Source organism: Balaenoptera acutorostrata, unplaced genomic scaffold (assembly GCF_949987535.1).
Source record: "Balaenoptera acutorostrata unplaced genomic scaffold, mBalAcu1.1 scaffold_735, whole genome shotgun sequence".
Classification (NCBI taxonomy): Eukaryota; Metazoa; Chordata; class Mammalia; order Artiodactyla; family Balaenopteridae; genus Balaenoptera; species Balaenoptera acutorostrata.
The window spans coordinates 50,619-76,853 of record NW_026646207.1 but is presented as its reverse complement, the minus strand read 5'-3'; the positions used below and the strand labels follow the sequence as shown (position 1 = coordinate 76,853).

Here is a 26,235-nt window from a genome sequence, read left to right as displayed (position 1 = left end):
TCAGTTTGGTGTTCCTTTCGCTTCGTGTTGGGGATTGCTGGCTTCTCTTCTGCCTTGACTTTGTTCCCTGACTGCTTGTTCTCTTCAGCCTTGTTTCTTCCTCTGGTCCTTTTGGTCTTTTCCTGCCCGTGGCTCTTAGTTTTGCTGACCTTTCTGGATGCAGCTTTCTGAGGTTTGCCTTGCGAGTGCTTGGCCGTGTTCACAGGAGCCCTGTCACTGACTGCAGCATTGCATAGAACCACTTCTCCCCCTAACAGGCACTCTGGATTCTTTGGCTGGCTTTTGGCCTTGGGAGCACCACTGATAGGCTCAGAGGCTTTCTGTTTGTTCTTCCTGGGTTGATCAGAGGGAACCTTTACGACACTTGGCTTTTCCTGCACCTGATTCACCTTAATGGCTCTGGTGTCTTTAGCTTTGATCACGTTGGGACCTTGGGATTGACCAAGATCTTTCAAAGAACTAAAGAGCTGGGGAAGGTGACTATCCTCCGCCAGTGTCGTCATGTCTGCAAAACCACTGCTAGGTTCAGTCCCGTTTTCAAGTGTCCCTAGGTCCTGACGACTGCGGCTGTTCTCTCTCAGATCAGCATTTTCAGAACCAGGCTGCTCCTCTTGGCTGAGGGGATCGGTGCAGGCCAGCGGCTGGTGAATATCAGGGATTCCTAAAGGGCGTAGTGGAGGATCTTGGTTCTCTGTTGGGATCTGGTAGGCATCCAGAGGCTTTGAAAGCTTGGTTTTGATATCATCCACGTTCTTACTCTCTGTTTGTCCCTGGCTTGGAGCTGGAGGCAGGGCCAGGAGACGACTGGCACTCTGGACTGGAGCTGTCACTGAAATGTCCCCAAGTTCAGACGGTGGGTTACTCTCAAGTATGTGACTGTTTCTGGTACTGCAGGACTTGGGGAGTTGTTGAGTTTGTGTCACACGAAACGTCTGGCTTGGAGGTCGCAACCCCAGGGAATTGTTCATCAGCGGGGAAGTCTCCGTCACTACAAAGGGATCAAGGGAGAAGTCAGTCCCTGGGAAGTGAGATGCTCCCCCTAAACACCAACACAGCAGTCATGTACCTTTCAAGGGGTTCAGGGGCAAGATGGGCAAGGCATTTCTACTAACTCTTCTTAAGGACCCTGGACAGTGCCCTATGCTACGAGGTAAGCGGTGACTGTTGTAATTCTTACTGGTGATCATTTCCTGTCACTGATTCTTGGCTTTCTTTGTATTTCATAGGACTGTTGTAAGTCCAATACAAAATGAGTCTTATTTTTAAAACACACTGAAATGTTTTACAAAGCCTAGCATTCTCATCTAGAGTCCTTTCAATTCTCCCCACTTTCCCGAGAGGCTACGAACACTTCACACCATGAACTAGGAGAGGGGGTAGAGCCCTTTCTGATGAAATGTATCAACAAAGACAGAGTCTCAGCCTGCTTGCTCTCTGGACAGGATCTCAGACCACAAGGTCTTAAATCCTGGTATAAATGAAGGAAGTGAGGACAGTTCAACTGGCACTCTCACAACGAGAGTTCTGAAACACCTTCCAAAGAGCCTATAGCAGTAGATGAGGGAAGGGAGTGCTACAGTGTGGTAGTACAGGGGGAATGATCGGCTACAGCAGTGAAAAATGTGGTACCTATTGGTGTGCTCTCGGGGTTCTTGTACATGTAGCATAGATGACCTTTACAGTGTCCCTCCCACCTTCCCACCTGCATTAGGTTTTTTTTTTTTTTTTAATTTATGTTTATTTATTTATTGTTTGAACTTATTTGTTCTACGTATTTATTTTTTTGGCCGCACTGGGTCTTCATCGCTGTGCACGGGCTTTCTCTAGTTGGCGGCTAGCGGGGGCTGCTCTTGGTTGCGGTGTGCGGGCTTCTCATCGCGGTGGCGTCTGTTGCTGCGGAGCATGGGCTGCAGGCGCGTGGGCTTCGGTAGTTGCGGCTCACGGGCTCTAGAATGCAGGCTCAGTCGTTGTGGCACATGGGCTTAGTTGCTCCACGGCATGTGGGATCTTCCCAGACCAGGGCTCGAACCCGTGTCCCCCGCATTGCATTGACAGGCGGATTCTTCACCACGGCGCCACCAGGGAAGCCCTAGGTGTTCTTCTATAGAGTCTCAAAACAGAGGGCACTGAGCGAAGGTAGTGGTTATTAAAGGCTCGGGATCTAAATTCTACCTGTCTCTACACCACTTCCCAGCTGTCGATTTGACCCCACTTTTGAACGCCGACCTCATTCTTCAACTTTCTCTGCCGTTTGTATACTCACCTTGAAAACTTGTTTCTGTGATGCGTTGAGCAGACACAGGGTGGCAGATTGCAGAGGTGGAAGCTGGTGGTCGGATATTTGTGGGCTCGATCTCCTTCAGTCCCATTCCCATTTCTGGTTGCACAGAGGCCCTACTTCCTGTGTGTGACGCAGAGCCGTAGGATTGCGGGCAGGAGCCAAGTTCTCCATACAGTAAAGACCCCAGTGTGCCTTGGTTATAGTAATCTACCTGGCTTCCTTCCTGGTAGGGAGGTGACAGGCGGCTATGCCCCTGATTTGGAATCTGAGATGGTGTTCCCTGAGCAAGGCTGGCAGAAAGCGATGGATATAGAGGGACCATGTTATTGGCGTCTGAAGTTTTATCATAGTGGGCTGCCATAAACATGGAGGAAGCAACTGTGTGCCGGTCAGTGAGTGCCAGAGTAAAGTCTCCGGGTGAAGAAGAATTCTTTTCAGTGCTTCGTGTGATGTCCCACTGAAGAACACCTGGATAGGAAGGAGCTGAAGTGGAGATCTGGCTGTGGTCAGTAACTCCAGATAACGTAGTCGTGCTAGAATGTTGGTAAAGGTAGGCACTACCCGTGAGTGTCTGGAAAGAGGTACCAGTAGCCGATGGCGAACTGACGGCAGGGGCAGAGACTCTGGAGAAGTTGCAGACACTTCGTGTTAGGGAAGTTGCATTGCTCATCACAGGAAGAGAATGCTGCAGAGATTTCAGAGTTCCAAGTAGAGATGGATTTTGGAAATTTTCTGTAAGAACAAGAGGGTCATGAAAAACTCAGGGAGGTTGAGAAATTCTCAGTCCGTTTGAGGAACAGCATTATCTTAAGGTTCTTGCTATCAGGACACCTCTACTATCAATACTTGCTGAGAAACCCAAAATCAGACAGTTAATGATGGCTGTAAGGACTGAGCAGTTTTCCACTCTTCTGTATTAACTGCCTGTGCTCCCATCTTGGGCACAGATGGGCAGAAGAGCCAAGTGGTATGGTTCAGACATTGTTCTCTAGGCTGGAAGCAACCTTCTCCCTGCCCTGTCTTTCCCTTCAGCCTGCACTCGTATTGACTTCTATGCTACTTCCTAGACTGGAAGCATTTTAGAACTAGGAGGCCCTTAGAGAACTTCGATTTTCTCAGTCTCATTTCGTGAGTAAGGAAACTGAGGCTCAGAGAGGTCGGGTTGACTTGTTCAAGTTCTCTCGTTATGTTAGTATCATTACCAGGTTCCAGAACCTACGTATCCTGACTTCCTTGCCAGGACTCTACTCTGAGCATGATACTGCCAGAAAGCAGGAGAAATAGAACTTACAATATAGGCATTTTTTTGGTCCATTAGAAAACAGTACGGCTATTACCATTGTCGTCTTCAGGGTCTCCCTTTGCTTGTACAGTTCCCATGCTATTACCTAGAGTTGACGTATAGCTCAGTCCAACTGGTGAATTGTGAAAGAGTCATTTTTGCCCTCTTCAAGCCTGGTTTCTCATCCTACCTCAAAATGATTACCCGAAAGTGGATATCTTAAGTGCTTTTGGAAAGAGAAAAGTTATCTGATGACTTCGGATTACTCATCTATAAAGTGGTTATAACACCACCACCAATAATAATAGCAGTAATAATTAATAGATGAATAAGCTGATATATTGCATCTGATTTATATGGAGGAAGATACAATAAGTTCTAGAAAGACAAAGAAAAATCATGACAAGCACATTACATAACGAAAAAGGAATCCATAGATATTAACGAAAACTGGGGTATGTGGCAAGTATCAAAGCCTAATGAATTTACTAACAAATGACATTCTGTACCATCCATGCAATATTAGGAAAGTGAATGTTGCCCGCTCTATTTTAGTGAATGCTATTAACCAAAACACACGATAGAGGTGATAGAGGTGAATGAATTCCTAGCCAATGCATACAGACAGAGACGGTATATCAGTAAACAATGCCTAACAAGCAACAGAATGCAATAAATGTGAATGTATAGGTAGCCACAACATATATAGACAAGTATTGCAATGAAAAGCGGTACGAAGCAGACAGCAAAATAATAAGGGTAAAAGAGTTTCATGATTGTGCTCATTCATATTTTTACCCAGCAAGTAACAGGTATTCAGCCTAGAAGACATATATATTTCAATGAATATAACTTATATAATAAGCAGAAAGGAAGCTTAAAAAGTATCAGGAAGGTTTTTGTATTTATCCTAGAACTTAGATTAGAATTATCTTCAACATCCAGGAAGATGACATCCCAAAACCTCAAAAAACCATCATCCCTAGAATCCAACGAAAAAAGATTTTCAAATGTAAGAAAATCCAAAGGACTCCACCACATTGTTTTCGATAAATGTGGATGTTTGTTTTTTTTTTTCTTTTGCCGCGCCGCGTGGCCCTGGCCGTGAAAGCACCGAGTCCTAAGCACTGGACCGCCAGGGAATTCCCTAAATGGGGAATTAGAGATGTGGGGCTTGACTTTTTCTTTTTCTCCTTCGGTAGCTAAGATCTACAAGCGAACGATGGCTGTTGATCAATGTGCTCTCTGTGTTAGGAAGGAAATAACTGTGAAAATGAAAAGCAGCCTTGCCTTAGAACCTACATATCACACAAAGGAAATAGTCCTTCTGATTCAATTTAGAAGATGCCACTTAAAATGTTTAATTGGGAAAATGTCTACCTAGTTTAAAAATTAGAAAGAATAAAACACTGAAAATCAGCCCCCTAGATAACCACTTTGGTTTCTTGTTTATAGGAAGCATCATTTCTAAAACATATTTCTAAAATGTTTATATTCAAAACTGTCAAGTGCCAACTGTATTCAGAGAGGCAATAAAAGAAAGAAAACGGAGTATGACTTTTCTGATAAGCTGCCTTTCCTGGTGATCCCCTGTTCTGGCCTGACTTTCCTTCTTAGTCTGTTAATGTAAGGATTTGCTACCATCAACTTTGTTTTGCCCTGCTCTGAGCAGATTTCCCTCTGTGCTGTTTCTGCTTTAATTTAAAATCTTTGGTTCCCATCTGCATTCCATTGCAAACTACGTTTTTCTTGAGAGCCCCTCTATGCTTTCCCTCTTGATTCTTATATTTTTTTTCCCATCTCTTGGTTCCTGTTGGCCTGTGCTAATGAAAACAATCCTCAACTTCCTTACGTTTGACTCTGTGCCTCCCTATATAGCCCAGTACTCTCCATCCTCTCTCCCTATTCTCTCTTTTCAGCTGGTCGCAGTACTAGTGGAGGGAGACCATTAGAGATGAAACATCTTGGTATATATTGCTAGTTTTCTATGTCACCTGGCTTTTCTATGTTTCTGTTGAAACCCTCTTGAGAAGTCTCTGATTTCATTTTCTCCATGGGTACCCTTTAAGGCTCAATACTGGAAAGGAAGGGGATCAGAGTGATCAACCCAATGTGGTATCCTAACGTAACAGATAAGGAAAGCAGCAGGCTTTGTGAGACAGTCAGCGATTCGTCCAAAGTCACACAGATAGTAAACGTCCAAGTCAAAACTGAAGTTAGGTCTCCAGACTTGTAGTTCAATACTTTCCCTCATCATTCCCTGCTATGTTGAATCTCCTACTCAATTTAGGGGCCAAAGAAATCGAACGCAAAACTTTCCAAAGTGTCTTTTCTTACCTGACATGGTCAGAGAAGAGGAACCATCAACTGCAGGTACAAGGGCTGAGGAGACAACACTAGAGGATGTCTGAGTGGCTGCAGCTGAACGGCGCACGTGTCCAGTCCAGAGGTCACTGGTTACTGGTCCAAACAGCTCCACGGAAACCCCAAGACTCTACCAAGTGGTAGTAGGTTTGGTAGGAGAGTGATGTCACAAAGCAGGCAGTTGGAAGGTATGAGCTAGCCAATAGGGAGGTCCGATCCCCAAGAGGAAGGCGGGGTTGGGTGAAGAGAGTGTAGGAGAGCTAAAACAACACCTACATTTCTGAGCTCTGGGGAGGAAATCCTAGAAGACAGACTTACCTCCCCCAGGCTCTTCCATTAGGGAAATCATTGCAACATTTCTTACAGACGTTCATTAATATAATGAACTAACAGTTGCTTATATTCTACAGAGTATTCTATTTTATGTATCATATACTTAGAGCTATAGAGATCTTAACTTAATTAATATCCTTAGGAAGGAAAGTGCCATCTAGTTTGAACTATTAACAGTTGTTCTGAAATCATATGTGTCTAATGAGTGAACTGATAGCAGCTTTCAAGGAGAGCAAAAGTAGGGAAGAAGAAGCTCTTTTTGTAGCTTGGTTCAAGAGTAGGGTGAAGTTTGTTGAGTGTACCTTGTGGAGAATGTTGTGGTCCAAGGCTCTTCTCTTCGAGTTTCTTCTCCTTGACTCCTGCCTTCCTTGGGCTGGGCTAGGCTGGGGGCCAGGTTGGACTTGCGACTTAGCATTTCTCTTCCGCTTTCTTCTTCTTTTTTTTTTTTTTTTTTTCCTTCCATTATGGGCATTGCTTCTAGGACAAGCCTTGATCTTGCATTGGATGTTACTTCCTGTCAACTTCCAGCAGCAGGAGTCTTCTTTTCAGTGCTTGACGCTTCACGAAATCGACTCTGCCCGTTGGCAGCAAATACCAGAGAGCTAGGAGACAGAGCTGGTTGCAGACCTTTCCTCTTCCAGCCTTTGGTTGCAATTCTTTGGCCCATAATTTGCTAGCTCTAGTTCCTTGGGCCACACAGGTATCCTGCCATCCAGCTCTTTTTCTATGTGAGAGACGTTCTGAACACTGTCCCTTTTTCTTTGCACAGAAGTATATACAGTGTGGCAGTTACTGTAATCTCCTCCCCCTTGCAAACAGCCACTCTCGAATCTTGGACCTCTAGGACTCTCTGTCTTGCATGCTTGGGTGCAAGGCCAAGCAAAATGAAGAGGAGAATAATTAGAGAAAGAGGAGGACATTGGTGGAGAATTGGGAGCAGGTAAGGTGAAAGGGCACAGGAGAAAAGAGATGCATGGAGGTTTTTTGGTTTCTGTGGGAAACAAGTTGACACACTTGGGCCTCATTTTGTATTCACAGAACAGAGAGTTAACGATATAAGTAGCTAGAGAGTGGAGCAACTGCCACGAAGTCTGTACACTGAAGAGAACAGTCTCACATCTAGTTTTCATTTTGTTTTATGTCATAGTACCTTATTGATAGCATTCACTGGTGTGTTTGTAGAACACAGATGTGTTCAAATGCTCTGGTTTTGTCTACATGGTTATTTCCTTGTCCTATTTGTAAGGAATCCAACATTGTAAGACATATTGCATGTTTTTCTCTTGACGATCGTTGACCTTGAAGCGTCATGAACTAAGTTGAGCTGTTGGATTTTGTGGAGAAACTTTCAAAAGGGTCTGTGAAAAAGGCATTGTGGTGAGTCGCATTATGCACCCGAGCGTAAGGAGCAGATATCTGCCACCAGCCCAACTTGGCCTGGATTGCCTCTGTTTTAGTTCCCCCGGTTAGTGCTTTTCTCCCTAACCACTCTTGTGACTGTGATCATGTGAGTAAGGGCTGAGTTGCTACTGATTTCTGTGTGAGGTAAGCTGGTTTGAGGGAGGAAATCTGTGGACCTAGTCATTTTCCTTGGTGGTAAGCTTTCAGGGGTGCAAAAAGATTGATCTTCCTGGGGACTTTTCTGGTCCCAGGAAGATAGCGCATAGATGGGACCTCCAAAGACACACATTGAATCTTTAGGCCTGTTTTTCCTATTATGAGATACGAGTTTCTTCACTGATGGGGATGATGCTTATCTGAGAAGAAATTGTGAAAGGTGGTGTAGTATAGAGGTGTGGCTTAAGCTTGTAAGTTTTCTTCAAGGTTTTTCCCCTAAGCTTCCTACTTCAGACGGCCTACTTACATGATACTAGTATGTGATGTCAGGCTAACAACTTCCTAAATACCGGCAGGCCAGATCAGTGTCTCTTTTCTCTATATTGCCATGGAAATCAAGGGTCCCGCCGAATTTTCCATCGAAACAGTTGATTTGTGTTGTCTCTGGGAATTCTGAAGGGCGTACCGTTGCTTCCTAACCGGTGTCGTTTGGGAGATCTACCTCTGTACGTTCAAATGATTCATTTTGAGGCTTTGCTCATGTGCGCAGTAAACCCTTGAATTCCCTACGACCTTCCTTTCCTCCATCTCATACCCCATTAAGCCCGCTTCAGTTTATCTCCTGCATTTCTTTGGAATCTGTCAGCTCTTCCTCAACATCCTAATACTGAACTTGCCTGTCTGTTGCGACTAGGTCCTAACTAGTGTCCATATATCTTGTTTCCTTCCAATCCATTCTTCACACAAGAAACCTTCAAAGCAAGCTGGAACATTGCTCATAAACATCGCTCACAAACATTGTTTTGAGACTAGAAAACACAGTGTTGGCCTTGAAGACTCTGCGTGGTCTAGAATCCTCTCTGCTCCTCTAGCCCCATCTTGTGCCACTTGTGCCCTCACTTTCTATGCTTCAGATACACTGAATTAACCTTAGTTCTCACTCATCTGACAGAAGTCAGTTGAGATATGATTTTTCACTGTGATTCCTCGCATTAAGGAATTTGATGATCAGGTTTTGTGTGAGGACTAAAACTAAACTGGGAAGTGGAAGAATTGAGTTTCAACCGTTTCAGTCAACACGCACGTATTAATGATACCTACGTATCGAACACCGGGCTAGGTTTCATGAGGGATCCAGAAGTTCTGGCCATCTCTGGTTTTGGATATCCCTTAGTTGTTGAGACCTTTGCGTTGTCTGGTTGCCTTTTGTCTGTTTTCCAGATGGGAAAACAGGAACAAGGGAAGTATAGGTTATTACTAGGTGGGGTTGAACAAGCGGAGCAGCAAACTGCAAAGCTGAAAGAAGAGGGACGTACTCTAGAGGGATATGATTTCCATTTTCAAGGCGCCTGCATCCTGTGCAGGGAGACAGCCTAACATAAAATGTGCCTAACAACAAATATATTGACTTCTTCCTAAAAATCTCCAGTTCATGTAACCAAGGGGTTTATACCTTCTCCTTTAAAAGTGATATTCCTGGGACTTCCCTGGTGGTCCAGTGGTGAAGACTCTGCGCTTCCAATGCTAGCAGGCGTGGGTTCAATCCCTGGCTGGGGAGCTAAGATCCCACATGCTGCGCAGCCAAAGAAATGTTTTTCGAAAGTTATATTCCTGTATTATTGAATTTAGTGGTTTAGATTTTGTTTTAACGTTAAGAAGATGACAGTTTATTTACCAGGAACAAACAAAACATAATGTAAAAATAGTTTCCCAGAAACGATGTCCATCATTCTCTTCTTCCCTTTCTCCCGCAGACTGGTGTTTCATCTTGACGAGTTCTCTGTCAGTCCGTAGGAAAGCTGTCTGGCTTGGAGGTTGCAATCCCAGGGAATTTTTCATCAGCGGGGAAGTCTCCATCACTACAGAGGAATCAAGGGAGAAGTCAGTCCCTGGTAAGTGAGATGCTCCCCCTAAACACCAACACAGCAGTCATGTACCTTTCAAGGGGTTCAGGGGCAAGATGGGCAAGGCATTTCTGCTAACTCTTCTTAAGGATCATGGACAGTGCCCTATGCTACGAGGTAAGCGGTGACTGTTGTAATTCTTACTGGTGATCATTTCATGTCACTGATTCTTGGCTTTCTTTGTATTTCATAGGACTGTTGTAAGTCCAATACAAAATGAGTCTTATTTTTAAAAAACACTGAAATGTTTTACAAAGCCTAGCCTTCTCATCTAGAGTCCTTTCAATTCTCCCCACTTTCCTGAGAGGCTACGAACACTTCACACCATGAACTAGGAGAGGGGGTAGAGCCCTTTCTGATGAAATATATCAACAAAGACAGAGTCTTAGCCTGCTTGCTCTCTGGACAGGCTCTCGGACCACAAGGTCTTAAATCCTGGTATAAATGAAGGAAGTGAGGACAGTTCAACTGGCACTCTCATAACAAGAGTTCTGAAACACCTTCCAAAGAGACTGTAGCAGTAGATGAGGGAAGGGAGTGCCACAGTGTGGTATAGTACAGGGGGAGTGATCGGCTACAGCAGTGAAAAATGTGGTACCTATTGGTGTGCTCTCGGGGTTCTTGTACATGTAGCATAGATGACCTTTACAGTGGCCCTCCCACCTTCCCTCCTGCATTAGGTGTTCTTTTTTTTTTTTTTTTTAATTTATGTTTATTTATTTATTTATTGTTTGAACTTATTTATTCTACGTATTTATTTTTTTGGCCGCACTGGGTCTTCATTGCTGTGCACGGGCTTTCTCTAGTTACGGCTAGCGGGGGCTACTCTTGGTTGCGGTGTGCGGGCTTCTCATCGCGGTGGCTTCTCTTGTAGCGGAGCATGGGCTGTAGGCGCGTGGGCTTCGGTAGTTGAGGCTCACGGGCTCTAGAATGCAGGCTCAGTCGTTGTGGCACACGCGCTTAGTTGCTGCACGGCATGTGGGATCTTCCCAGACCAGGGCTCGAACCCGTGTCCCCTGCATTGGCAGGCGCCACCAGGGAAGCCCTAGGTGTTCTTCTATAGAGTCTAAAAACAGAGAGCACTGAGAGAAGGTAGTGGTTATTAAAGGCTCAGGATCTAAATTCTACCTGTCTCTACGCCACTTCCCAGCCGTCGATTTGACCCCATTTTTGAACGCCGACCTCATTCTTCAACTTTCTCTGCCGTTTGTATACTCACCTTGAAAACGTGTTTCTGTGATGCGTTGAGCAGACACAGGGTGGCAGACTGCAGAGGTGGAAGCTGGTGGTCGGATATTTGTGGGCTGAATCTCCTTCAGTCCCATTCCCATTTCTGGTTGCACAGAGGCCCTACTTCCTGTGTGTGACGCAGAGCCATAGGATTGCGGGCAGGAGCCAAGTTCTCCATACAGTAAAGACCCCAGTGTGCCTTGGTTATAGTAATCTACCTGGCTTCCTTCCCGGTAGGGAAGTGACAGGCGGCTATGCCCCTGATTTGTTCGTGGGCCTCCTGATCCAGCAGTTCCCTTGGCTCTGCCCCTGTCGTCAGCTGCCCCTAGGATAACTGTGAGCCCTTGCCACTTCTCTGGTAGATTTCCCTATTCCCCCACTATAATCACACCTGAATAAGGCAACTCAGACCTTTCAGAGATGTGTCCTGAACCTCTTGTTTTCTGAAATACCTATCTGGTGGTTGTGAGACTGAAGGCCAACGTCCCCAAGAGACTTTTTCTATTTCTCCTAGTAAAGCTAGACTCATCTTCTGTCCCCTTCAACTCTCCTCAAATTGTGTTCTTTCAACCCAGACCTCTGACCCTGCTTTTTACTTCTGCCATTTCATCCTCACTCCTGCTTCCTTTCCTAAATCCATACCTCTCTGTTGGCCTTCCTAGGCCTGGGCCAAGTTCCTTCCTCTTTCCTCAGTGTTTACCCCTTTCCTTCATTCTCCCATCCAACTTTCAGTCCTTCCTTTCTCACGCCCCAGTTAGCAGCATCTCAAAATTCTTAAGGTTTATTACTCATCTAGTCATTGTATTCCATTTACTTATTCAGTTCTATACCTATCTTACCTATGTATGGAAGAACAGCTGGTAGCCAAGGTGGCACCAAGAATCCCAGCAGCTCTCACTTGACGTATCCGTAGTAGTCAGCAATTTCCATTTGTTTTTCCCTCTCGGTGAGAAATGGCAGCTTCCCCGAAGAGGTGTATCTGGCAGCATTCTCCCGTTGTTGTTGAGCCCGCCTCTTCATGGCCTCTCGCTCTGGCCTCTGCTCTTGTTCGATGGGCTTTGACATGACTGGCTCAGGCACATTGGGTTCCCTCCATGGAACTCGTTGCTTGCTGAAGTCTTGGAGTAGAAATTGGGTTTGGAGCTTGGGTGGGGACTGGCGCTTAGTCCCAGCAGGGGGAACAGGCTCGCGCTGGAGAGAAGCGCCAGATGAAGTTTGGTAGGGTGCAGGCCTAGGAGCAGCGGACTGAGGGACACGGGGCTGGGTATGGTTGGTCCAAGCCGGTTGGGTTGGGTTGGTCACAGTTGGCTGAGCTGGTTTGGCGGGACCTGGCAAAGAGGCAGGAGCTGGCTGGGATGAATTGACTGCAGCAGGTTGAGCTGAGTCAGTAGAACCAGGCTGGGCACGGTAAGCCCCAGCAGGCCGACGTGAGGCCAGAGACTGTGGCCTCCGAGGAGCGGGTCGAGCTTGAGGCTTGTCCCAGGCAGAAAAAGGCAGAGGTATCAACTTGACCTTCCCAGGAGGAGGCCGCTCATACTGGGATGGAGAGGGACACTCTGTTTCAGCACTGCTGTCTGGTTTCTGGGCTTGGACCTGCGTTTTCTCAGGACTCTTCCCCTCACGTGGGGTATGCCGCCATGGCTGGATAGCTGGGGGTGGCTGGGGGTCTTTGGGGTTGCTTGCATTTCCCAAGAGCCGACAGGAAGAGAGCCCAGTTTTCGTCTCATTCTTCCTCCCCAGCGCATGAAGGACCTTCACAGACTCCAGCATGCGCACGCCAAGGGAGGTTCGAGGCTTTTGCAAGCTCTCTTGGAGAAGCTCAGTTTGGTGTTCCTTTCGCTTCGTGTTGGGGATTGCTGGCTTCTCTTCTGCCTTGACTTTGTTCCCTGACTGCTTGTTCTCTTCAGCCTTGTTTCTTCCTCTGGTCCTTTTGGTCTTTTCCTGCCCGTGGCTCTTAGTTTTGCTGACCTTTCTGGATGCAGCTTTCTGAGGTTTGCCTTGCGAGTGCTTGGCCGTGTTCACAGGAGCCCTGTCACTGACTGCAGCATTGCATAGAACCACTTCTCCCCCTAACAGGCACTCTGGATTCTTTGGCTGGCTTTTGGCCTTGGGAGCACCACTGATAGGCTCAGAGGCTTTCTGTTTGTTCTTCCTGGGTTGATCAGAGGGAACCTTTACGACACTTGGCTTTTCCTGCACCTGATTCACCTTAATGGCTCTGGTGTCTTTAGCTTTGATCACGTTGGGACCTTGGGATTGACCAAGATCTTTCAAAGAACTAAAGAGCTGGGGAAGGTGACTATCCTCCGCCAGTGTCGTCATGTCTGCAAAACCACTGCTAGGTTCAGTCCCGTTTTCAAGTGTCCCTAGGTCCTGACGACTGCGGCTGTTCTCTCTCAGATCAGCATTTTCAGAACCAGGCTGCTCCTCTTGGCTGAGGGGATCGGTGCAGGCCAGCGGCTGGTGAATATCAGGGATTCCTAAAGGGCGTAGTGGAGGATCTTGGTTCTCTGTTGGGATCTGGTAGGCATCCAGAGGCTTTGAAAGCTTGGTTTTGATATCATCCACGTTCTTACTCTCTGTTTGTCCCTGGCTTGGAGCTGGAGGCAGGGCCAGGAGACGACTGGCACTCTGGACTGGAGCTGTCACTGAAATGTCCCCAAGTTCAGACGGTGGGTTACTCTCAAGTATGTGACTGTTTCTGGTACTGCAGGACTTGGGGAGTTGTTGAGTTTGTGTCACACGAAACGTCTGGCTTGGAGGTCGCAACCCCAGGGAATTGTTCATCAGCGGGGAAGTCTCCGTCACTACAAAGGGATCAAGGGAGAAGTCAGTCCCTGGGAAGTGAGATGCTCCCCCTAAACACCAACACAGCAGTCATGTACCTTTCAAGGGGTTCAGGGGCAAGATGGGCAAGGCATTTCTACTAACTCTTCTTAAGGACCCTGGACAGTGCCCTATGCTACGAGGTAAGCGGTGACTGTTGTAATTCTTACTGGTGATCATTTCCTGTCACTGATTCTTGGCTTTCTTTGTATTTCATAGGACTGTTGTAAGTCCAATACAAAATGAGTCTTATTTTTAAAACACACTGAAATGTTTTACAAAGCCTAGCATTCTCATCTAGAGTCCTTTCAATTCTCCCCACTTTCCCGAGAGGCTACGAACACTTCACACCATGAACTAGGAGAGGGGGTAGAGCCCTTTCTGATGAAATGTATCAACAAAGACAGAGTCTCAGCCTGCTTGCTCTCTGGACAGGATCTCAGACCACAAGGTCTTAAATCCTGGTATAAATGAAGGAAGTGAGGACAGTTCAACTGGCACTCTCACAACGAGAGTTCTGAAACACCTTCCAAAGAGCCTATAGCAGTAGATGAGGGAAGGGAGTGCTACAGTGTGGTAGTACAGGGGGAATGATCGGCTACAGCAGTGAAAAATGTGGTACCTATTGGTGTGCTCTCGGGGTTCTTGTACATGTAGCATAGATGACCTTTACAGTGTCCCTCCCACCTTCCCACCTGCATTAGGTTTTTTTTTTTTTTTTAATTTATGTTTATTTATTTATTGTTTGAACTTATTTGTTCTACGTATTTATTTTTTTGGCCGCACTGGGTCTTCATCGCTGTGCACGGGCTTTCTCTAGTTGGCGGCTAGCGGGGGCTGCTCTTGGTTGCGGTGTGCGGGCTTCTCATCGCGGTGGCGTCTGTTGCTGCGGAGCATGGGCTGCAGGCGCGTGGGCTTCGGTAGTTGCGGCTCACGGGCTCTAGAATGCAGGCTCAGTCGTTGTGGCACATGGGCTTAGTTGCTCCACGGCATGTGGGATCTTCCCAGACCAGGGCTCGAACCCGTGTCCCCCGCATTGCATTGACAGGCGGATTCTTCACCACGGCGCCACCAGGGAAGCCCTAGGTGTTCTTCTATAGAGTCTCAAAACAGAGGGCACTGAGCGAAGGTAGTGGTTATTAAAGGCTCGGGATCTAAATTCTACCTGTCTCTACACCACTTCCCAGCTGTCGATTTGACCCCACTTTTGAACGCCGACCTCATTCTTCAACTTTCTCTGCCGTTTGTATACTCACCTTGAAAACTTGTTTCTGTGATGCGTTGAGCAGACACAGGGTGGCAGATTGCAGAGGTGGAAGCTGGTGGTCGGATATTTGTGGGCTCGATCTCCTTCAGTCCCATTCCCATTTCTGGTTGCACAGAGGCCCTACTTCCTGTGTGTGACGCAGAGCCGTAGGATTGCGGGCAGGAGCCAAGTTCTCCATACAGTAAAGACCCCAGTGTGCCTTGGTTATAGTAATCTACCTGGCTTCCTTCCTGGTAGGGAGGTGACAGGCGGCTATGCCCCTGATTTGGAATCTGAGATGGTGTTCCCTGAGCAAGGCTGGCAGAAAGCGATGGATATAGAGGGACCATGTTATTGGCGTCTGAAGTTTTATCATAGTGGGCTGCCATAAACATGGAGGAAGCAACTGTGTGCCGGTCAGTGAGTGCCAGAGTAAAGTCTCCGGGTGAAGAAGAATTCTTTTCAGTGCTTCGTGTGATGTCCCACTGAAGAACACCTGGATAGGAAGGAGCTGAAGTGGAGATCTGGCTGTGGTCAGTAACTCCAGATAACGTAGTCGTGCTAGAATGTTGGTAAAGGTAGGCACTACCCGTGAGTGTCTGGAAAGAGGTACCAGTAGCCGATGGCGAACTGACGGCAGGGGCAGAGACTCTGGAGAAGTTGCAGACACTTCGTGTTAGGGAAGTTGCATTGCTCATCACAGGAAGAGAATGCTGCAGAGATTTCAGAGTTCCAAGTAGAGATGGATTTTGGAAATTTTCTGTAAGAACAAGAGGGTCATGAAAAACTCAGGGAGGTTGAGAAATTCTCAGTCCGTTTGAGGAACAGCATTATCTTAAGGTTCTTGCTATCAGGACACCTCTACTATCAATACTTGCTGAGAAACCCAAAATCAGACAGTTAATGATGGCTGTAAGGACTGAGCAGTTTTCCACTCTTCTGTATTAACTGCCTGTGCTCCCATCTTGGGCACAGATGGGCAGAAGAGCCAAGTGGTATGGTTCAGACATTGTTCTCTAGGCTGGAAGCAACCTTCTCCCTGCCCTGTCTTTCCCTTCAGCCTGCACTCGTATTGACTTCTATGCTACTTCCTAGACTGGAAGCATTTTAGAACTAGGAGGCCCTTAGAGAACTTCGATTTTCTCAGTCTCATTTCGTGAGTAAGGAAACTGAGGCTCAGAGAGGTCGGGTTGACTTGTTCAAGTTCTCTCGTTATGTTAGTATCATTACCAGGTTCCAGAACCTACGTATCCTGACTTCCTTGCCAGGACTCTACTCTGAGCATGATACTGCCAGAAAGCAGGAGAAATAGAACTTACAATATAGGCATTTTTTTGGTCCATTAGAAAACAGTACGGCTATTACCATTGTCGTCTTCAGGGTCTCCCTTTGCTTGTACAGTTCCCATGCTATTACCTAGAGTTGACGTATAGCTCAGTCCAACTGGTGAATTGTGAAAGAGTCATTTTTGCCCTCTTCAAGCCTGGTTTCTCATCCTACCTCAAAATGATTACCCGAAAGTGGATATCTTAAGTGCTTTTGGAAAGAGAAAAGTTATCTGATGACTTCGGATTACTCATCTATAAAGTGGTTATAACACCACCACCAATAATAATAGCAGTAATAATTAATAGATGAATAAGCTGATATATTGCATCTGATTTATATGGAGGAAGATACAATAAGTTCTAGAAAGACAAAGAAAAATCATGACAAGCACATTACATAACGAAAAAGGAATCCATAGATATTAACGAAAACTGGGGTATGTGGCAAGTATCAAAGCCTAATGAATTTACTAACAAATGACATTCTGTACCATCCATGCAATATTAGGAAAGTGAATGTTGCCCGCTCTATTTTAGTGAATGCTATTAACCAAAACACACGATAGAGGTGATAGAGGTGAATGAATTCCTAGCCAATGCATACAGACAGAGACGGTATATCAGTAAACAATGCCTAACAAGCAACAGAATGCAATAAATGTGAATGTATAGGTAGCCACAACATATATAGACAAGTATTGCAATGAAAAGCGGTACGAAGCAGACAGCAAAATAATAAGGGTAAAAGAGTTTCATGATTGTGCTCATTCATATTTTTACCCAGCAAGTAACAGGTATTCAGCCTAGAAGACATATATATTTCAATGAATATAACTTATATAATAAGCAGAAAGGAAGCTTAAAAAGTATCAGGAAGGTTTTTGTATTTATCCTAGAACTTAGATTAGAATTATCTTCAACATCCAGGAAGATGACATCCCAAAACCTCAAAAAACCATCATCCCTAGAATCCAACGAAAAAAGATTTTCAAATGTAAGAAAATCCAAAGGACTCCACCACATTGTTTTCGATAAATGTGGATGTTTGTTTTTTTTTTTCTTTTGCCGCGCCGCGTGGCCCTGGCCGTGAAAGCACCGAGTCCTAAGCACTGGACCGCCAGGGAATTCCCTAAATGGGGAATTAGAGATGTGGGGCTTGACTTTTTCTTTTTCTCCTTCGGTAGCTAAGATCTACAAGCGAACGATGGCTGTTGATCAATGTGCTCTCTGTGTTAGGAAGGAAATAACTGTGAAAATGAAAAGCAGCCTTGCCTTAGAACCTACATATCACACAAAGGAAATAGTCCTTCTGATTCAATTTAGAAGATGCCACTTAAAATGTTTAATTGGGAAAATGTCTACCTAGTTTAAAAATTAGAAAGAATAAAACACTGAAAATCAGCCCCCTAGATAACCACTTTGGTTTCTTGTTTATAGGAAGCATCATTTCTAAAACATATTTCTAAAATGTTTATATTCAAAACTGTCAAGTGCCAACTGTATTCAGAGAGGCAATAAAAGAAAGAAAACGGAGTATGACTTTTCTGATAAGCTGCCTTTCCTGGTGATCCCCTGTTCTGGCCTGACTTTCCTTCTTAGTCTGTTAATGTAAGGATTTGCTACCATCAACTTTGTTTTGCCCTGCTCTGAGCAGATTTCCCTCTGTGCTGTTTCTGCTTTAATTTAAAATCTTTGGTTCCCATCTGCATTCCATTGCAAACTACGTTTTTCTTGAGAGCCCCTCTATGCTTTCCCTCTTGATTCTTATATTTTTTTTCCCATCTCTTGGTTCCTGTTGGCCTGTGCTAATGAAAACAATCCTCAACTTCCTTACGTTTGACTCTGTGCCTCCCTATATAGCCCAGTACTCTCCATCCTCTCTCCCTATTCTCTCTTTTCAGCTGGTCGCAGTACTAGTGGAGGGAGACCATTAGAGATGAAACATCTTGGTATATATTGCTAGTTTTCTATGTCACCTGGCTTTTCTATGTTTCTGTTGAAACCCTCTTGAGAAGTCTCTGATTTCATTTTCTCCATGGGTACCCTTTAAGGCTCAATACTGGAAAGGAAGGGGATCAGAGTGATCAACCCAATGTGGTATCCTAACGTAACAGATAAGGAAAGCAGCAGGCTTTGTGAGACAGTCAGCGATTCGTCCAAAGTCACACAGATAGTAAACGTCCAAGTCAAAACTGAAGTTAGGTCTCCAGACTTGTAGTTCAATACTTTCCCTCATCATTCCCTGCTATGTTGAATCTCCTACTCAATTTAGGGGCCAAAGAAATCGAACGCAAAACTTTCCAAAGTGTCTTTTCTTACCTGACATGGTCAGAGAAGAGGAACCATCAACTGCAGGTACAAGGGCTGAGGAGACAACACTAGAGGATGTCTGAGTGGCTGCAGCTGAACGGCGCACGTGTCCAGTCCAGAGGTCACTGGTTACTGGTCCAAACAGCTCCACGGAAACCCCAAGACTCTACCAAGTGGTAGTAGGTTTGGTAGGAGAGTGATGTCACAAAGCAGGCAGTTGGAAGGTATGAGCTAGCCAATAGGGAGGTCCGATCCCCAAGAGGAAGGCGGGGTTGGGTGAAGAGAGTGTAGGAGAGCTAAAACAACACCTACATTTCTGAGCTCTGGGGAGGAAATCCTAGAAGACAGACTTACCTCCCCCAGGCTCTTCCATTAGGGAAATCATTGCAACATTTCTTACAGACGTTCATTAATATAATGAACTAACAGTTGCTTATATTCTACAGAGTATTCTATTTTATGTATCATATACTTAGAGCTATAGAGATCTTAACTTAATTACTATCCTTAGGAAGGAAAGTGCCATCTAGTTTGAACTATTAACAGTTGTTCTGAAATCATATGTGTCTAATGAGTGAACTGATAGCAGCTTTCAAGGAGAGCAAAAGTAGGGATGAAGAAGCTCTTTTTGTAGCTTGGTTCAAGAGTAGGGTGAAGTTTGTTGAGTGTACCTTGTGGAGAATGTTGTGGTCCAAGGCTCTTCTCTTCGAGTTTCTTCTCCTTGACTCCTGCCTTCCTTGGGCTGGGCTAGGCTGGGGGCCAGGTTGGACTTGCGACTTAGCATTTCTCTTCCGCTTTCTTCTTCTTTTTTTTTTTTTTTTTTTCCTTCCATTATGGGCATTGCTTCTAGGACAAGCCTTGATCTTGCATTGGATGTTACTTCCTGTCAACTTCCAGCAGCAGGAGTCTTCTTTTCAGTGCTTGACGCTTCACGAAATCGACTCTGCCCGTTGGCAGCAAATACCAGAGAGCTAGGAGACAGAGCTGGTTGCAGACCTTTCCTCTTCCAGCCTTTGGTTGCAATTCTTTGGCCCATAATTTGCTAGCTCTAGTTCCTTGGGCCACACAGGTATCCTGCCATCCAGCTCTTTTTCTATGTGAGAGACGTTCTGAACACTGTCCCTTTTTCTTTGCACAGAAGTATATACAGTGTGGCAGTTACTGTAATCTCCTCCCCCTTGCAAACAGCCACTCTCGAATCTTGGACCTCTAGGACTCTCTGTCTTGCATGCTTGGGTGCAAGGCCAAGCAAAATGAAGAGGAGAATAATTAGAGAAAGAGGAGGACATTGGTGGAGAATTGGGAGCAGGTAAGGTGAAAGGGCACAGGAGAAAAGAGATGCATGGAGGTTTTTTGGTTTCTGTGGGAAACAAGTTGACACACTTGGGCCTCATTTTGTATTCACAGAACAGAGAGTTAACGATATAAGTAGCTAGAGAGTGGAGCAACTGCCACGAAGTCTGTACACTGAAGAGAACAGTCTCACATCTAGTTTTCATTTTGTTTTATGTCATAGTACCTTATTGATAGCATTCACTGGTGTGTTTGTAGAACACAGATGTGTTCAAATGCTCTGGTTTTGTCTACATGGTTATTTCCTTGTCCTATTTGTAAGGAATCCAACATTGTAAGACATATTGCATGTTTTTCTCTTGACGATCGTTGACCTTGAAGCGTCATGAACTAAGTTGAGCTGTTGGATTTTGTGGAGAAACTTTCAAAAGGGTCTGTGAAAAAGGCATTGTGGTGAGTCGCATTATGCACCCGAGCGTAAGGAGCAGATATCTGCCACCAGCCCAACTTGGCCTGGATTGCCTCTGTTTTAGTTCCCCCGGTTAGTGCTTTTCTCCCTAACCACTCTTGTGACTGTGATCATGTGAGTAAGGGCTGAGTTGCTACTGATTTCTGTGTGAGGTAAGCTGGTTTGAGGGAGGAAATCTGTGGACCTAGTCATTTTCCTTGGTGGTAAGCTTTCAGGGGTGCAAAAAGATTGATCTTCCTGGGGACTTTTCTGGTCCCAGGAAGATAGCGCATAGATGGGACCTCCAAAGACACACATTGAATCTTTAGGCCTGTTTTTCCTATTATGAGATACGAGTTTCTTCACTGATGGGGATGATGCTTATCTGAGAAGAAATTGTGAAAGGTGGTGTAGTATAGAGGTGTGGCTTAAGCTTTTAAGTTTTCTTCAAGGTTTTTCCCCTAAGCTTCCTACTTCAGACGGCCTACTTACATGATACTAGTATGTGATGTCAGGCTAACAACTTCCTAAATACCCGCAGGCCAGATCAGTGTCTCTTTTCTCTATATTGCCATGGAAATCAAGGGTCCCGCCGAATTTTCCATCGAAACAGTTGATTTGTGTTGTCTCTGGGAATTCTGAAGGGCGTACCGTTGCTTCCTAACCGGTGTCGTTTGGGAGATCTACCTCTGTACGTTCAAATGATTCATTTTGAGGCTTTGCTCATGTGCGCAGTAAACCCTTGAATTCCCTACGACCTTCCTTTCCTCCATCTCATACCCCATTAAGCCCGCTTCAGTTTATCTCCTGCATTTCTTTGGAATCTGTCAGCTCTTCCTCAACATCCTAATACTGAACTTGCCTGTCTGTTGCGACTAGGTCCTAACTAGTGTCCATATATCTTGTTTCCTTCCAATCCATTCTTCACACAAGAAACCTTCAAAGCAAGCTGGAACATTGCTCATAAACATCGCTCACAAACATTGTTTTGAGACTAGAAAACACAGTGTTGGCCTTGAAGACTCTGCGTGGTCTAGAATCCTCTCTGCTCCTCTAGCCCCATCTTGTGCCACTTTTGCCCTCACTTTCTATGCTTCAGATACACTGAATTAACCTTAGTTCTCACTCATCTGACAGAAGTCAGTTGAGATATGATTTTTCACTGTGATTCCTCGCATTAAGGAATTTGATGATCAGGTTCTGTGTGAGGACTAAAACTAAACTGGGAAGTGGAAGAATTGAGTTTCAACCGTTTCAGTCAACACGCACGTATTAATGATACCTACGTATCGAACACCGGGCTAGGTTTCATGAGGGATCCAGAAGTTCTGGCCATCTCTGGTTTTGGATATCCCTTAGTTGTTGAGACCTTTGCGTTGTCTGGTTGCCTTTTGTCTGTTTTCCAGATGGGAAAACAGGAACAAGGGAAGTATAGGTTATTACTAGGTGGGGTTGAACAAGCGGAGCAGCAAACTGCAAAGCTGAAAGAAGAGGGACGTACTCTAGAGGGATATGATTTCCATTTTCAAGGCGCCTGCATCCTGTGCAGGGAGACAGCCTAACATAAAATGTGCCTAACAACAAATATATTGACTTCTTCCTAAAAATCTCCAGTTCATGTAACCAAGGGGTTTATACCTTCTCCTTTAAAAGTGATATTCCTGGGACTTCCCTGGTGGTCCAGTGGTGAAGACTCTGCGCTTCCAATGCTAGCAGGCGTGGGTTCAATCCCTGGCTGGGGAGCTAAGATCCCACATGCTGCGCAGCCAAAGAAATGTTTTTCGAAAGTTATATTCCTGTATTATTGAATTTAGTGGTTTAGATTTTGTTTTAACGTTAAGAAGATGACAGTTTATTTACCAGGAACAAACAAAACATAATGTAAAAATAGTTTCCCAGAAACGATGTCCATCATTCTCTTCTTCCCTTTCTCCCGCAGACTGGTGTTTCATCTTGACGAGTTCTCTGTCAGTCCGTAGGAAAGCTGTCTGGCTTGGAGGTTGCAATCCCAGGGAATTTTTCATCAGCGGGGAAGTCTCCATCACTACAGAGGAATCAAGGGAGAAGTCAGTCCCTGGTAAGTGAGATGCTCCCCCTAAACACCAACACAGCAGTCATGTACCTTTCAAGGGGTTCAGGGGCAAGATGGGCAAGGCATTTCTGCTAACTCTTCTTAAGGATCATGGACAGTGCCCTATGCTACGAGGTAAGCGGTGACTGTTGTAATTCTTACTGGTGATCATTTCATGTCACTGATTCTTGGCTTTCTTTGTATTTCATAGGACTGTTGTAAGTCCAATACAAAATGAGTCTTATTTTTAAAAAACACTGAAATGTTTTACAAAGCCTAGCCTTCTCATCTAGAGTCCTTTCAATTCTCCCCACTTTCCTGAGAGGCTACGAACACTTCACACCATGAACTAGGAGAGGGGGTAGAGCCCTTTCTGATGAAATATATCAACAAAGACAGAGTCTTAGCCTGCTTGCTCTCTGGACAGGCTCTCGGACCACAAGGTCTTAAATCCTGGTATAAATGAAGGAAGTGAGGACAGTTCAACTGGCACTCTCATAACAAGAGTTCTGAAACACCTTCCAAAGAGACTGTAGCAGTAGATGAGGGAAGGGAGTGCCACAGTGTGGTATAGTACAGGGGGAGTGATCGGCTACAGCAGTGAAAAATGTGGTACCTATTGGTGTGCTCTCGGGGTTCTTGTACATGTAGCATAGATGACCTTTACAGTGGCCCTCCCACCTTCCCTCCTGCATTAGGTGTTCTTTTTTTTTTTTTTTTTAATTTATGTTTATTTATTTATTTATTGTTTGAACTTATTTATTCTACGTATTTATTTTTTTGGCCGCACTGGGTCTTCATTGCTGTGCACGGGCTTTCTCTAGTTACGGCTAGCGGGGGCTACTCTTGGTTGCGGTGTGCGGGCTTCTCATCGCGGTGGCTTCTCTTGTAGCGGAGCATGGGCTGTAGGCGCGTGGGCTTCGGTAGTTGAGGCTCACGGGCTCTAGAATGCAGGCTCAGTCGTTGTGGCACACGCGCTTAGTTGCTGCACGGCATGTGGGATCTTCCCAGACCAGGGCTCGAACCCGTGTCCCCTGCATTGGCAGGCGCCACCAGGGAAGCCCTAGGTGTTCTTCTATAGAGTCTAAAAACAGAGAGCACTGAGAGAAGGTAGTGGTTATTAAAGGCTCAGGATCTAAATTCTACCTGTCTCTACGCCACTTCCCAGCCGTCGATTTGACCCCATTTTTGAACGCCGACCTCATTCTTCAACTTTCTCTGCCGTTTGTATACTCACCTTGAAAACGTGTTTCTGTGATGCGTTGAGCAGACACAGGGTGGCAGACTGCAGAGGTGGAAGCTGGTGGTCGGATATTTGTGGGCTGAATCTCCTTCAGTCCCATTCCCATTTCTGGTTGCACAGAGGCCCTACTTCCTGTGTGTGACGCAGAGCCATAGGATTGCAGGCAGGAGCCAAGTTCTCCATACAGTAAAGACCCCAGTGTGCCTTGGTTATAGTAATCTACCTGGCTTCCTTCCCGGTAGGGAAGTGACAGGCGGCTATGCCCCTGATTTGTTCGTGGGCCTCCTGATCCAGCAGTTCCCTTGGCTCTGCCCCTGTCGTCAGCTGCCCCTAGGATAACTGTGAGCCCTTGCCACTTCTCTGGTAGATTTCCCTATTCCCCCACTATAATCACACCTGAATAAGGCAACTCAGACCTTTCAGAGATGTGTCCTGAACCTCTTGTTTTCTGAAATACCTATCTGGTGGTTGTGAGACTGAAGGCCAACGTCCCCAAGAGACTTTTTCTATTTCTCCTAGTAAAGCTAGACTCATCTTCTGTCCCCTTCAACTCTCCTCAAATTGTGTTCTTTCAACCCAGACCTCTGACCCTGCTTTTTACTTCTGCCATTTCATCCTCACTCCTGCTTCCTTTCCTAAATCCATACCTCTCTGTTGGCCTTCCTAGGCCTGGGCCAAGTTCCTTCCTCTTTCCTCAGTGTTTACCCCTTTCCTTCATTCTCCCATCCAACTTTCAGTCCTTCCTTTCTCACGCCCCAGTTAGCAGCATCTCAAAATTCTTAAGGTTTATTACTCATCTAGTCATTGTATTCCATTTACTTATTCAGTTCTATACCTATCTTACCTATGTATGGAAGAACAGCTGGTAGCCAAGGTGGCACCAAGAATCCCAGCAGCTCTCACTTGACGTATCCGTAGTAGTCAGCAATTTCCATTTGTTTTTCCCTCTCGGTGAGAAATGGCAGCTTCCCCGAAGAGGTGTATCTGGCAGCATTCTCCCGTTGTTGTTGAGCCCGCCTCTTCATGGCCTCTCGCTCTGGCCTCTGCTCTTGTTCGATGGGCTTTGACATGACTGGCTCAGGCACATTGGGTTCCCTCCATGGAACTCGTTGCTTGCTGAAGTCTTGGAGTAGAAATTGGGTTTGGAGCTTGGGTGGGGACTGGCGCTTAGTCCCAGCAGGGGGAACAGGCTCGCGCTGGAGAGAAGCGCCAGATGAAGTTTGGTAGGGTGCAGGCCTAGGAGCAGCGGACTGAGGGACACGGGGCTGGGTATGGTTGGTCCAAGCCGGTTGGGTTGGGTTGGTCACAGTTGGCTGAGCTGGTTTGGCGGGACCTGGCAAAGAGGCAGGAGCTGGCTGGGATGAATTGACTGCAGCAGGTTGAGCTGAGTCAGTAGAACCAGGCTGGGCACGGTAAGCCCCAGCAGGCCGACGTGAGGCCAGAGACTGTGGCCTCCGAGGAGCGGGTCGAGCTTGAGGCTTGTCCCAGGCAGAAAAAGGCAGAGGTATCAACTTGACCTTCCCAGGAGGAGGCCGCTCATACTGGGATGGAGAGGGACACTCTGTTTCAGCACTGCTGTCTGGTTTCTGGGCTTGGACCTGCGTTTTCTCAGGACTCTTCCCCTCACGTGGGGTATGCCGCCATGGCTGGATAGCTGGGGGTGGCTGGGGGTCTTTGGGGTTGCTTGCATTTCCCAAGAGCCGACAGGAAGAGAGCCCAGTTTTCGTCTCATTCTTCCTCCCCAGCGCATGAAGGACCTTCACAGACTCCAGCATGCGCACGCCAAGGGAGGTTCGAGGCTTTTGCAAGCTCTCTTGGAGAAGCTCAGTTTGGTGTTCCTTTCGCTTCGTGTTGGGGATTGCTGGCTTCTCTTCTGCCTTGACTTTGTTCCCTGACTGCTTGTTCTCTTCAGCCTTGTTTCTTCCTCTGGTCCTTTTGGTCTTTTCCTGCCCGTGGCTCTTAGTTTTGCTGACCTTTCTGGATGCAGCTTTCTGAGGTTTGCCTTGCGAGTGCTTGGCCGTGTTCACAGGAGCCCTGTCACTGACTGCAGCATTGCATAGAACCACTTCTCCCCCTAACAGGCACTCTGGATTCTTTGGCTGGCTTTTGGCCTTGGGAGCACCACTGATAGGCTCAGAGGCTTTCTGTTTGTTCTTCCTGGGTTGATCAGAGGGAACCTTTACGACACTTGGCTTTTCCTGCACCTGATTCACCTTAATGGCTCTGGTGTCTTTAGCTTTGATCACGTTGGGACCTTGGGATTGACCAAGATCTTTCAAAGAATTAAAGAGCTGGGGAAGGTGACTATCCTCCGCCAGTGTCGTCATGTCTGCAAAACCACTGCTAGGTTCAGTCCCGTTTTCAAGTGTCCCTAGGTCCTGACGACTGCGGCTGTTCTCTCTCAGATCAGCATTTTCAGAACCAGGCTGCTCCTCTTGGCTGAGGGGATCGGTGCAGGCCAGCGGCTGGTGAATATCAGGGATTCCTAAAGGGCGTAGTGGAGGATCTTGGTTCTCTGT

At 46.1% G+C, this 26,235-nt stretch overlaps 1 protein-coding gene across 5 annotated transcripts in view; it reads left to right on the top strand.

The window, feature by feature from the left end:
* Positions 1-26,235, top strand: part of LOC130706853 (uncharacterized) — a 140,563-nt gene that overhangs the window by 67,007 nt on the left and 47,321 nt on the right. For all 5 annotated transcript variants that reach the window (XM_057539524.1, XM_057539520.1, XM_057539521.1 and 2 more), the window contains 2 exons: positions 9,572-9,709; positions 22,342-22,479. In XM_057539524.1, coding sequence (XP_057395507.1) covers positions 9,572-9,709; positions 22,342-22,479 — 276 coding nt within the window. The remainder of the gene's footprint in view (positions 1-9,571; positions 9,710-22,341; positions 22,480-26,235) is intronic.